The 13,856-nt window shown below is 47.4% G+C and overlaps 1 protein-coding gene across 1 annotated transcript; it reads right to left on the bottom strand.

Moving 5' to 3' along the window:
• Positions 1-11,637: 11,637 nt before the first annotated feature.
• On the bottom strand, positions 11,638-13,425 carry LOC123139796 (GDSL esterase/lipase At5g33370). The gene is made up of 3 exons (XM_044559494.1): positions 13,082-13,425; positions 12,838-12,965; positions 11,638-12,710 (listed from the first exon to the last, which is right to left on the bottom strand). The coding sequence occupies exons 1-3, from the start codon at positions 13,323-13,325 to the stop codon at positions 11,961-11,963; spliced, it is 1,122 nt and encodes a 373-aa protein (XP_044415429.1). The 5' UTR covers positions 13,326-13,425; the 3' UTR covers positions 11,638-11,960.
• Positions 13,426-13,856: the final 431 nt, after the last annotated feature.

Genomic DNA, 13,856 nt, shown 5'->3' with positions numbered 1-13,856 from the left:
TGGCAATAGGCATATATCGCCTTGCCTGTAAATACTAGCACGGCATTCATGACCCTGAGCAGCGAAAGCAAATCTGCTTCGTAACACAGAGAACAGGCAAACCATTCGCGTCATATTTTTCCTGATCAAGAATAGTATTGTGCTTCCGTTGTTAAATACTCCTTCTGTTCCTAAATGTAAGTCTTTGTAGGGATTTCACTATATGGACTACATACGGAGCAAAATAAACGAATCCACACTTAAAATGCATCTATATACATCCGTATGTAGTTCATAGTGAAATCTCTACAAAGACTTGTATTTAGGAACGGAGGGAGTAAATAACATTGGGCTCTAGCGTCTATGAAAATAACCACTTCTTTCCGTTCTAGCAAGAAGAGCACATTTGGTGCAATCAACCCATCTTCGGTGCGTTGACACGATAGCCTAGCATATTCTTCATTAGCCATGCAAAGTCTATAACCAATGCCATGGTGGAGGTGATGTGGATACAAACATTACTGGATGAGTTTATTCCTTGTATTATTTCCGCTCAAAAAGAACAAATATGAACATTGATCTTAAAGCAAACAAAGGGAATGGGGAGCTCTGCTAAGCCTGGGAGTCAGGGACGCACGTCACCTACACAATTTTACACTTGCTTTCGACAGAAAATATTTCTTTCTTTACAAAACAACCATGGCAGACACCGAACATGTATACTTCACAAAGTTCATGATTTTCTCCAATTAAGATGCAATCAAGCACCTTCTACTCCTGCGAGGAGCTGTGTCGTCAAACCCGCCGATTTAGTATGAATTTCCTAAAGGATTCAATTGTTTTCAATCAATTCCCTAAAGGATTAATAAACATGTCTGGCAACTTCAACTAATCGGTAATCAAGCATAATTAATTTAAGGGATGGACGACCTTTTAGGGAGGAGCCTTGTGTTCGCACACGAACACGTCACCGTGTAACCTCGACGCCGGGGGTGATGCACCGCAGCTCACGTCGAAGGAGACCCACCGAAAGCGCGGTACGCAAGACAATCCAGCGGGCGCTTTTGAGGACCCGAAACCCCACACGCCCGGGAGGGACCCCGTCAGGGCACGCGACGGCTATGGGCTGCCCTAGGTCAACCTGATCGCCCCTAGGGCCTCGAGGTTCGCCGCCCTGCAATGAAGAACAGACGAAGAATGAGGAAGAAGAAGAACTAGGGTTAAGGAGAAAAGATAAAAGATAAAAGGTGGTAGATGATTTGTTCGATTGTGTGTTGTTCAATCGGCTGTCACCCCTTAGGTATTTAAAAAAAAATGAAACTCCATGGGCACTAGCACCCACGGTTTATTGATATAGAAGAAGCATCCCTCATGAGAATTCCAGAAATTCGTCCCCGACGTGGATCGAACTCTGGTCGTTGGGTTTACAATCATGCGCCCCCAACCACTGGGCTATGCCCACGTCCTCACCCCTTAGGTATTTAAGAGGCGGCTGGACTTCCCGTGCAAGGAAAAGGCTTGGATTCAGGTCCAAAACCCTAGTCAAATTCGGATTAGGTTTGTCCGAACTTTCCAAAACTGTTCAGTTTAAACTGGCTGCACCTTGCGGGTAATTTTTGATGTGGTAAACCACCTCGGATGGAAACGAGCCAAAAGCAATCTTGACCATTTCGACGAGGCGAAAAACTTTCATGTTGATCAAAGGTCATCTTGAGGGTCAAATCGGTCGCGCAAAACAGACTATTCCCTCGCGCTACCCATCAGACATGCGTCTGGTGGGGCGCGCCACATCTCGCCTCGTGGGCTGCACTCCGATTGCTCTAACTTTTACATACGGACTCGGATCTGGATGATTTTTATATCAATATCGATCGTTTCAACGAGACGAAGACAACCCGTGTACATCATTTTTCCATACGAGGCCGTTTTGGGGGCGTTATCAGCCGAATAATACTCTGAATATTAAATCTGAGTACTTCGAGTAGTTTCGGCCCTCAAGATGAGATCAGATAGCGATGGCCCAAACTTCAAAGATGTTCACGTCGACAATACGGAACTTTTTAATGTAGATCACTTCTCTGTTTGAGGTAATCTTAATTAAGTTCTTGATCATGCCAAAATTGGGTGTCAACACCTTGTCAGTGAATACAATGCCCTGGTGGGGAAGATGATGAACACAAAACTGGAGAGAAAAGCCATGCCCATAGGCAGATTCTTGAGCAGCTCCACGGTGTTCCTGCCAGCGTCTGGGAATAAGCAGTTCTGCAGACCCACATCACTGAACGCCTCCGTGAGGAGAACTAAAGTCGTGAAGAAGGCGTGCACGAAGTCTAGCGGCCGGAGGCGGAGCCTCTGAAACTGGTCAAGATCATCCCATTCCTTCCTCTCCTCCTCGATGGAGAAGTTGAAGACGTTGAAGCTGCGCGGTGTGGCGAAGCCGTAATAGAGCTTACCGTCACGGCGATGCTATCGGTGAACGAGAAGAAGAGGCACGAGAGGGCGAGGACGGTGACCAACACCCCAGTGAGCCACTGGTTGGAGGTCTCACACTTGCCGTGGTTGGTGAAGGACGGGGACAGCGCCTGGTATGCCAGCACCGTGCCCGTCGGCAGGAGCTGCGCTAGGTTCGCTACGCTCGACATGACTGTAGTCGGTGCAGGCCCCTTGGTAGTAGTTGTTGGCGGTGCTGTGCCGGCGGTTGTTATCTCACCATTGTTGCCATTGGTCAGTGGATGGAGTGTCGTGGACGAAGAAGTAGAAGAGGTCATTGTACTTATTGTGCTAGCTAGGAAAGTAGGAATACTCCATGCTGATCTACACGTAGCTGTTTATATAGGCACAGAAATCGTATGCGAATGATTCCAAAGTCCATACTAGGTTGGCGGGTTGATTAATTAGCCTTACTTGGTATTGCTGCATGCTGAAGGGCTCAATATGAGTGCATGTACCTGGACTTCAACTTCCTAGCTACTTTTATTTAATGCTTAATCAGTGTAAGTTGTACTCCCTCCTTCCGGAAATACTTGTCACAGAAATGGATGAATCTATACGTATTTTAGTTATAAATACATCAAATTTTATCCATTTCTTCGACAAGTATTTTGGGACGGAGGGAGTAGTATAATTAACTTATAGCCAACTCGTATGACATGTGTAGTTAGCAGCCAGCACGTGAATTTAATTGATGACATATGCTATGTAAGTCTTCTTCCAGGAATGTGAAGAAGCAGAACTTGTAGCTAGTAATCGGCTTGTATCGTAAGTACGCAATTTTTTTTACTCACGTTAATATCCTCCTAATGATCAACTCCGTTCCAAATTACATCGCACACAAAATAAATACTAATAAAGCTATTATTGCTCAAAGCATCACATAACAAAAGAGGCCATGCATTTTGGAATTGAGGAAGCACTGGTCCGGTGAAACTTTTGGATCTAGAGAAGTGTGGCATGATACTATGGGAGAGACTTGCGTTGACACGGCGAAGGAGACCTCACAGCACAAGCTGACAAGCAGCTAATCGACGGACAAGCTACGTTGCCGCGGTAGAGAAACGTTCAAGGCCGAAAGCAAAGTCTACCTCATGTGCATGCATGTAACCTCGAATCAAATGAAAATACAACTGCGGCTGCTTGTACCGCATGGCACATGTGGCAAACACTCAAAACTTGATGAATAAAACAACTGCGGCTGCTTGTAGTATCGTTGGAGCCGCCGGCATGTATAGATATGTACGTATGTACGCGCCTACGTGGACAACTCTGCAACTACCAGACCGTACGCGCGTACATGGACAACTCTGCAACTACCGCACCTTGAACGATCAATTTTTTTTTACTTACACTGACATATACATATAGAGTAACCAACTTGGAGAAAAACAAACACACGGCTGCTAGAATGACAGCGGTCAGCGGGACATCGATTGTTTTTTTATCCTACTTGGGGTCAGAGGAATCTCTCGGCGCATTTTATGAGGTATCGTGCATGTAGATGTATAGTTTAAGACAACCAACTAAAACCAATATGACATCGCAGAAAAAAAAAAACAATATGAGCCGATTGCACCATTCCTGAAACAGGCTTTTGCCTCACTTTATATATAAAAGAAACAACCGAACAGAGTACATGACCGAACCATAGAGAATGATGGAGTGACCCCTCATACAACGCCGATCTCAGAATACCCAGATCACGCCAGACGCATGCGACCACGCTACCGAAAGAGAATACAGGTAGGACCAGATATAACGCCACGCTAAGCCCTAAATACCTAAGCTCTATGACAACGCCCCCGAAAGGGAGAACGGCGCAGAGCGTCGTCGTTGCCAAGTCCAGACGGACAAAGGTTTTCACCCGAAACCCCGCCACACAAAGAGGAGCACCCAAAATTGATATACTTTTTTTCAAAATTGATGAACTATTCGTGAACTTTTTCAAAGTTTGTCAACTTTTCTCAAAAGACGTGAACATTTTTGGATTCATGATTTTTTTTCTATAATTAGTTTTTTCCCCCTAAATTTTAGTAACACATGTCTATACTGCAACCTTATGTGTCAATGCTGAAACCTGAACCGACTCTGCATCTTCTATGACTGTCTTCTCAGCACACAGATGGTCAAGCAGTCTAATAAATTCTCTTGGTAGAAAACAAAAACATTCACTTCTTTCAAAAAGAACAACATTCAAGTAGAGCGACGAAACTCCTACAGCAGCACGTTCTCCCCGAAATCATTTCAACCTCCAGTGGCGAAGATGACGACGCAATGCACCCAGCCAACCTATCCCCTCTATCGACAACAAACCAACCTAAGTTGTTTTCACCTCACAAAGAAGATGTGCCGGAACCTGACTTCGATCTCTTCGAAATTCTGGTGGGGTGCAATGAATGGCGAAAGGAAAGTGCATTGGATCTCATGGGAAAAAATGTGTGCACCCAAGAGAGATGGGGGACTAGGCTTTCGGGATCCGGAAGCTTTCAATCAAGCTCTTTTGGCGAAGCAAGCATGGCGTATTCTGCAAGTCCCGTCTTCACTTGTGGCTAGAGTATTGAAAGCTCGGTATTTCAATGACAATACAATTTTGACAGCCACTTGTCCCTCGAATGCATCAGATACATTTAGGAGTATTTTGCATGGTAGAGATCTGCTGAGAGAAGGATTGATTTGGAGGATAGGGGATGGCTCCAAGATTAAGATTCACCATGACAATTGGATACCGAGGAGTGGATGTTTAAGACCATTAGGGCAAGAGTTTGTACACGGTATAACAAGGGTGGCAGACCTGCTGAATGTTTCAGGTGAGAGCTGGGATGTACAGAAAGTCGAAGCCATGTTCTCAGCCTCGGATGCCTCGGATATAAAGAAAATTGCAGTTGGAGGACCGAGTACGGACGACTTCCAAGCCTGGAATTACACAAAAAATGGATTTTTCAATGTCAGATCAGCATACCACCTAAGAATGTCTTTGAACAGAATAAGGTCTGGACAGCCAGAATCTTCAAATTCTGTTGATAAACATAAAGGAAATTTGGCTCTATGGGACACGAATGCTCCAGCCAAGGCAAAGATTCATATGTGGAGGATGATAAGGAATGGTCTAGCAGTTGGTGCAGAGCTCCATCGTCGTCGGATAAAGCCTGGTATTTTTTGTGTTGCGTGGGGACGTGAGGAAACGATACTACACAGATTTTGGACGTGCCAACATTCATCACAGGTTTGGCAGCTGTTGCGTTCAGAAAAGGGCGTCTCGGTGGCAACCCCACCGATCCCGACGGACTCCCAGAGCGCTCTGGCTCGCTGGTTGCTGGGATGGTTTGCCGGTGCTGCTAACGACGAGAGAGAGTCGATTGCGCAAGCTGCATACGGACTTTGGTTGGCTAGAAATGAAGCAAGGGATGGCACGAAGATAGCTCCACCACATGAAATTACGGAGTCTGTATATTCCTAGTTACAGGAATGGCGAAGCACTCACGTACAGATGGTGCGGCTCCCAAAGTGCACTATTACCCAGCGGTGGGAGCCTCCAGACGAAGGTTGGATCAAACTTAACTCAGATGGTGCTGTGTCCAGGTGTGGAGAAAAGGCAGGCGGAGGTGCAGTCCTTCGTGACCACAATGCTGCTTTTTTGGCGGGTGCTTGTCATTTTTTTCAGAGATGTTGTGGAGCCCCAGGCTGCGGAAATTCTAGCGTGCAGGAGTGCGCTGCAGGTCGCGCGAGAAAGAGGGATACAGAAGGTCCATCTGGAGCTTGATAGTAAAGGATTAGTGCAGATGATTAAGGACAAACAGAAGAACCTTGACGCGGTCGGGCCTTGGATCCAGGAGATTAAACCTATGCTTAGCTCATTCTCAGATTTTAAGGTGGAGTGGGTACGTCGTTCTGCTAATGTTGCCGCGCATAAATTTGCGAAAGTAGGTGTAGGTGACGAACTATGTAAGGTTTGGGTGGGGGTTCCCCGGGATTTTGTGTCGGATGTAATTTCAGGTGATATTCCTAACTTTGTTAGCTAGTTAAATAAAGCGGTGACATTAACCCTAAAAAAAACCTGTGGATTTTTTTTTTGAGGATCCCAACCTGTGTAATTGACACGTATCACCTAACGCTAACCAAAAAGGCCCACAAAAGTGCCAGCTCACACCCACCAGACCCAGCTCATAGAAACGTACCGGTCGGTCAAAATCGAAGGCACATGGCCAATCGATGCCTGAATCGCTCGTAGAAGATTGACATTGTTTTTACACCCTTTTCATGTGGATTTGACATGTTCAGTAGAATTTCTGTGTTTTTTCCTTTTCTCGTCAACCAAATGCACACGTTTATAAAATTAATGTGTTTCCCATTTCCCTATTTCACACATGCATTCCTATGCATTAATTCCTGTGTTTTCTCTATTTTTTAAATCCTGCAAACAAAGCAATCTTTTTAAATTTTATAATTCCGAGTTCCATATCCATATACCCTCTTTCATGTTACCATTCTGTTTGCGTGTGAGGGGGATGGGACAGTCCTATTTAAGATAGATTGCTGCCAAAATTTTAGATTTTCAACGGAAAAGTAGGCGAGGAAACTTACCTGCTCTACGTTCGGAGGACACACGCGCGCGTTCGTTGCTACAAGAATTATGAGTAGAAAATGTGAAGATGTTATCTTGCTGCCTGCGGTATGCAGCGTCGATGCATTAGAGTCCGGGCTTTTTTTGGTGAAAGAACCCAAATATGCTATAAAGGTTCACCATAAGTACAAAGCACATCAAACATAATCATAGTTACATTAAGGTCCCTAGAACACCGAACGACCCATATTGCTGCCAGAACAAGCTGCTGACGTGTCGTTGTCGTCGATCATTTATCGCAATTGTCGATAATAGTCAGGAAGTCTTCATGCACGTGTCCGACATCATCCGAGAGCTGCAGCCGTTGCCATTGCACCCTTGCATTGACCTGAAGCCGCTAACAACAAATCTGGTTGTCTTGCACGCATAATGGAAACCCCAACCTCACCGTCCAAAGACACGGCATGAATCTACGCCAGAGATTGTCCCACTCTGTGTCGATGGACGAATTCAAGAAGGATCAATGCCTGAAAGACTACTTCAAAGATGAAGCATTGTTAGCCACCACAACACTACCCCACGAGGATAAAAAAACATAACCTAGGCTGCTAGCTGGGCTGAGGCACCGAAATCCCCTCCCCGCCGCCGGAGTAATAGACAGAGGGGATCAGGTGAGTCCATGGGCTCGCCGACAGAGCCTGGAAGAAAGTAAGCTTCTCCCTAGTTGTCGCCGCGGGAAGGGAATCAAAGCTATCTCACAGCTTGCCTGGAAGGTTATACTCTCGAATAGAGGGAGTACTAGCTTGCCTTGCATTGATCATACCTCCCAATCATCATGGAAAGTTAAAACTAGAAGTTCGGAGGTCGTTGCTTACACGAGTGTTAGAGATTAAGAAGTTCAATAGAAATATAGAGTTTAGCCTTTTAAGCATTGGTGGAGATAAGAGCAAAACAAGTCAAACATTTACAAAGTTTATCCATAGGAAGGCCGCGACATCAACTCCTTGTTGATTAGCGGAAGGTTCACACTAACTTGCGATGCAGATCAATTCAAGAGAATTTGTGAATGGAACAAAATCTTTAGGAAAATCCTTAGGGAAATCGAATTTATTTTCCACCTGTATTTTTTTCTCGAACCGGGCTAACCCCCTTTCCATTACTTAGAACAGAAATACAATAGTCTGGAAAACAGAGATGAACTAAGAACAGGGAGAAGGGGAGAGCGAGTTCGACGCACTACCAGAAAACCCACCACGCTTGCCCGCCATCGAAACATTCCACCTGTATTAAAATGGGCAATTGTAAACCAAGCGGAAATAAAATGGAAGGTGTGTTTTATTTTTCCAGGTGGAAGGCACAAAACAGCCTATTTTTCCAGAATCTAAACAGTTAACCAAGCGATTGTTTCCATGAAGCATGTACTTCATTTGATCCATATTAATTGTCGTAAAGTTAATACTACTTCATACTAAATCATTCATAATCATTGATAATTAATATGGGAGAGGTGGGGGGTAATTATTTTCCTCCAATGTGTTTTACGCTGACCACAATCAAATACTGCCCTTATGTGTATGCAAATGTCAGGCGAAACACTGTTTGTAAATTTTTAAATTCTTTTTTTTGTTGCAAAGTTATGTAAAGAGAAACTGCCACAAAAAATCAAATGAAGGCAGATGGTAGCGGATATTCGATTCTACTCATGAGGTCGCATGGTTCAAGGTGAACACTATACTCAGAGAAAAGTTAAACAATTTAAAAGAAAACTGATTTTTGTACAACAGACATGCTCCTCATGTCTTCTACGTACGTGTAAACTATCTTGCAAAAAAGACATATGTTACGATCTAAAAAAGAAAAGAAATATGTGCCGAAAAATGCCTTTGAACATGCTTTTGGAGCACAATCTTTTTCTATTCACCCAGATCAGAACACATCCATCGCACGGCTTACTGTCTCACGGCGAGAGCTGACTTGAAAGTTGAAACCGATTGCGCGCCGGACGTGGAGCTAGCGGTGGCAGCGCCCGGCCGGCCGGCCTGCTGTGTCGTGCGACCTAGCCGTACACACCACCGACCCGGCCATAAATAGCCGGTGAAACGGCTTCGATCCGACCCGTCGAACCCACCAACTTAATTCGTTACTCCTACCTTCGTTTCACCTACAGGCTAGCTAGCCAATGCATGCTCAGTCTGAAGTCTGAATAATTCCAAAAAAAAAAGTCTGAAGTCTGAATTAGCAGCAGACCTGGTAGTTTTCTAGCAGTAGAAACGGCACGAAATTAAAAAGCCACGAGAGTTGGTGCGAGGGAAGAGGCGCGATTAATGTCTGAATGAGCAACGTAACTACGTACGGCTAGATTATCGTATATATATCGGGGCCACATACGGGCTGCCCATAGATCAGACTGCTACTGCCATCACTACCATATCTACGTAGGTCGACGCAAGAAAAAAGATTACCACATGCGTACGTACTTATACAGCCTAGACATTTGAGTCCTTCACGTACATACCGGCCGGGGAACTAGGCGTGCAATTATTAGTTAAGTTTCCGGTATTTCGCGACGTCCCAGAAAAATAATGGGAGAGGCTACACATCAGTCAACTAAAATTTTCGATTAGGGTCAGCCGATTTTGTGAACCGTTGGATGAAAATCGTTTGGCACCTGAACCTTCTTCTTCCTCCCATCTTTTTCTTCCAAGACCGTCATGCGTGCCGCCAGCCAAACCGCCAGCCACCGCAGCCCGCGGCCGGCGGCGCTCCCGCGACCGCCTCGCCGCCCCGCCCTCCCCGGAACCGCCCCCACCGCTAATCTAGCCGCCGCCCCCGGCCATCCCTCTAGCCCCACCCCGTGGTTGAATTTTTTTTCTCCGGCGAAGTGCGCCACCACCTCCACCACCCTGAATCCTAAAATAGATAGTGGAGTAGCCTCTCCGGCAAGCCCCCGTCTGCTGCCTTGTACTTCCTTCACTCCGGCGGGAAAATCAACTGACCCAAAGATGTATTTTGAGTCGACTGAAGTTTAGCTAAATTGAAAAAGAATAGCTAGACAGACCACCACGCACGTAACATCACTGATCAATATAAGCATGTGTTCTACTTCTATATACGTACATCCAATTAAGTAGGTGCGTGCCACGGCTAGCATCGCTCTCATCGGCGCGCATGATGCTCCATTAGTTAGACAGTGACGCCCTATCAACCTCATCATCGATCGATCCACCGACGACAGCTGCTCCTGCTCATTCGTATATGCATGCTGCGGCAACGTCGTATCCGGCCACCAAAAGGGAAGAAGAATTGATTGATGGCGCCAATTTGATAGCTGCATACGTACGTAATTAGCATTAAGGGCCGAAACCTCGTAGACCGTACGTCGTTTTCGTTATAGGTATAGGTAGGAGTGGTCTATACCTTAGCAGCCCATGCAGCGACGTCGACGTGCTACTCCGATCATACCTGGGAATGTTGAGAGAAATGTGCCAACGCGCCTACGCTACGCGCCCTACTGAAGCTTGAATTCAGACGGAGGAGCCGACAGTTGAGGAGAGCAGACGCGTACGTGCTCCGTGCAGCCGTAAGGCAGATTCAGGTTTCAATGAGCTGCAGGCCGGCCGGGTACACAAGCACATCTCACCACGCAGTCACTTCTCCCTACGAATATCTCGCCGGCGGTGGTAATTCCCGTGGTAATTGCATACCGTGATCCCAGTACTTGGCCGATCTCGACTAACTTGCCGGAGCCGGCAGGGGGAAGCCAAAGTCGAAATCCCTGTACTTCACCTGCTGCTCCGATCGTCCATCTCATCTCATCTGTGTTTCATCTTCCATGGTGTCTCTCTGGGGAGGGGAGGGAACACCGGAATTCAGTGGCCTCCATAAGAAGGTGAGTGGATCGGCGGAAGTGTCTGCTCCCATGCAGCGCATGAGCCACATGATAGATTTCTTCTTTAATTCTTGAGAAACTTGCTCGTGTCACATTCATTTTTCATGGCAATATGCCGTTTTGGTTGATGAGTAGCCAAAGTTGTCAAAAGGAAATGTGGGACCCATCCGATCGCTTAAATAGCATGGCAGCCGGAGGTGGCTCTGTTTACGAATTTAGTTTACGAATTAAGTATAGCAGTAGCCCTGGCCCATGCCAGCCTGATCTTCACACAGATCAGTAGTAAATTGCACAGGTTCATGGAACAAAGTCACTCATCTTCACACAGATCTAGCTCGCGACTTGCAGAGATGACTTTGTTCCGGTTGTACCACTTCCGTCCGTCTATATCTTGTCAGATAAACGAAAACACTAAAAATCTAACGCCAGATTTCCAGACATGGCAAGTCTAACTTTTTCATGGCGATTTATATTGGCATGATGATGGCAAATTTAGATTGTAGGCACAGTATATTATTATTTTTTTGATAAAATAAGGCAGATTTGACATTCTCGCAAACTAAATTTACCATCCACGACGAATATAATTTGCCACGAAAAATATTTGATTTTCCATGGTAAAAAAATTTGACGTCAGATTTGTAGTGGAGTCGCAGATTAATTACTGTGTCATGAAGCTAGGTAAACTGAATCCTGTCAAGAACAATTGAGAATCTAAATCGACATCCATGGTTCAATACATGAACATCAACATTGATCGATCAGAAGTGGCATGAGGTACCTCACAAGCAACCATGCATGCATGGATATATTTATCTGCTAGCTAGCTGATCACGCATTACAAACTAGCTAGAACAACCTCAACCTGCCTGACACACTAGCTGAAATACACGTACATATACGTACCGAATATAATATAAACTTTTTCTTGGGCAAAATCAAGAGGGCCGGCTATATATGAAAAGCATCAAAGAAAGAAATAGGACTGCAAATGGTCGAGGCTGAACGAAGCATCATGGTGGATCAATGTGCTTGTAGCTAGTCGTGGAGGTGGCGGTCGAGGTGGATGATGGTGGAGAGGTTCATGGGGGAGATGTAGTCGGTGGAGCCCGAGAGGTAGTTCTGGGCGATGAGGCGGTTGGCGCGCTCCGTCGGGTGGAAGGCGTCCCAGAACACGTACTCGTCGCGGTTGGCGCACAGGCTGGACACCATGGTGCAGATGCCGATGCCGTTGAACCGCCCCTGGCCGCAGCACGCCTCGGTGGCGGTGACGAAGCCGTACGCCTTGGGGTCGGCGATGAAGTCGTCGTGCGAGCGGCGCGTGTTGACGGCCACGAACACGGCGCCGTTGCCGTTGCCGGCGCCGACCTCGGCGTTGAGCTCGTTCAGCATGGCCTCCATCTGCGGGTTGTAGGCCTCGGACGCGCGCTGCAGCTCCGGGTCGCAGCTGCCGTCGAGGCTGTGCATGGCGAGCTCGGCGGGCACGCAGCCGATGGGGCCGACGCCGGTGACCAGGATGCGGCGCGCGCCGAGGCCGTGGATGCGGCGGAGCACCTGCTTGTACTCGGAGAGGATGTACTTGATGTAGTCGGGGAGGGAGAACTCCCGGGAGCGGGCGGAGTAGGGCACCAGGTAGTAGTTGTTGACGAAGTCGTTGCCGCCGAGCGTGATGAGCGTCAGCGCGCCGCCGACCACCCGCGCCGCCCGCTCCGGGCCGTACAGCTTGGCGAGACGGTGCTTGTACTGCTCGAAGTAGGTGAGCTGCTTCGAGATCCGGATGATGTTGGCCTGCACGATGATGCACGGAGCATCGATATTCATTACTCATTAGAGAGTGTGTACACTAGAGTTAATTATTGAATGAAGTGTGCATTGAAAACGGTGGATGGATCAGTGAAAGGATCGAAGCACGTACGAACTGGATGCCGGTGTCGTTGAGGATCCCGATGCCGGCGGAGGCGAAGTTGGCGCCGACGAGCAGGTTCTCGCCGTCCAGCTCCGGGCTCAGGTACGGCAGCACCGGCACGGATCCTATCTGCTCGCCTGCGTGCAACATTGTTAAATGTTAATCAATCAACCAGTTAGCCTCAACTATAGATACCACCGACGGCGGGTGAAGAGTGAAGTCCATCCATGAATGCACGAGCTCGCTACTCAACTGATGAGGTCGACGACGTTCTTCCCGTTGGAGAACCTCCCCGTGGCGCGGTGGTCCGGGGTGTCGATGCCGTAGGGCCACGAGTCGGCGCGCGCCGACGTGAGGAGGTAGTTGTTGTTGCCGTTGTCCACCAGCGAGTCGCCGAAGATGAAGAAGGCCCGGGCCGCGCGCGCTGCCGGCAGCGCGGGGAGCACGCAGAGCGCGACGGCGAGAAGAGCCGCCACTTGCCACGAGGAGGCCGCCATTGCTGCTAGCGCTCCACACTCCACTTCACTCACTCACTTGCCACTGAAAGTGAGATGTGGTAGCTAGTGTATGCGTGTACACTTGGTGGATGCACTGGAACGTTGCGTGCAGTCGCCATTTATAGAGCATCTATCTACTCACTTGTGCATCCATCTAGTGAGTGAGTGAGTGAGTGAGTGGCCTCTTGGTTGGATCATGTCGTCGTCGCCGGAATTTACTCCCCTATGGCCCGGTACGACGTGTGGTTGGTGCACGTACTGCTGTGCTGGTCACAGTGCCTGCGCGTGGACCTTCAATTCTCTGCTAATTATGTCCCGTGGGTTACAGTAATTCCTTGCCGGTTTGGGGGTTCGGTTGGTGTGGGCATTTTCAGACGCGCATTGGATCTTTGCAGGCTGTTTCACATGAATGATGAGCTGCCTCTGACTGAGCCAAAAATAGATTTCTTGTTAGTGCGTGTGCTGCAATTAATCGCTTTTGTGAGAGCAATTCTGCTTACCCTCCGAATAACATTTGTTTGATTAGGGAGG

The sequence above is a fragment of the Triticum aestivum genome, chromosome 6B, assembly GCF_018294505.1.
Source record: "Triticum aestivum cultivar Chinese Spring chromosome 6B, IWGSC CS RefSeq v2.1, whole genome shotgun sequence".
Taxonomy (NCBI): domain Eukaryota; kingdom Viridiplantae; phylum Streptophyta; class Magnoliopsida; order Poales; family Poaceae; genus Triticum; species Triticum aestivum.
Note: the sequence above shows the minus strand (reverse complement) of the source record. Positions and strands in the feature narration are given on the sequence as shown.

Coding starts and splice junctions, on each gene's coding strand:
- LOC123139796 (XM_044559494.1), bottom strand. CDS start 13,325: ATGGCGGCCTCCTCGTGGCAAGTGGCGGCTCTTCTCGCCGTCGCGCTC. Junction 12,966..13,081: donor GAACGTCGTCGACCTCATCA/GTTGAGTAGCGA, acceptor TGTTGCACGCAG/GCGAGCAGATAGGATCCGTG. Junction 12,711..12,837: donor ACGACACCGGCATCCAGTTC/GTACGTGCTTCG, acceptor ATCATCGTGCAG/GCCAACATCATCCGGATCTC.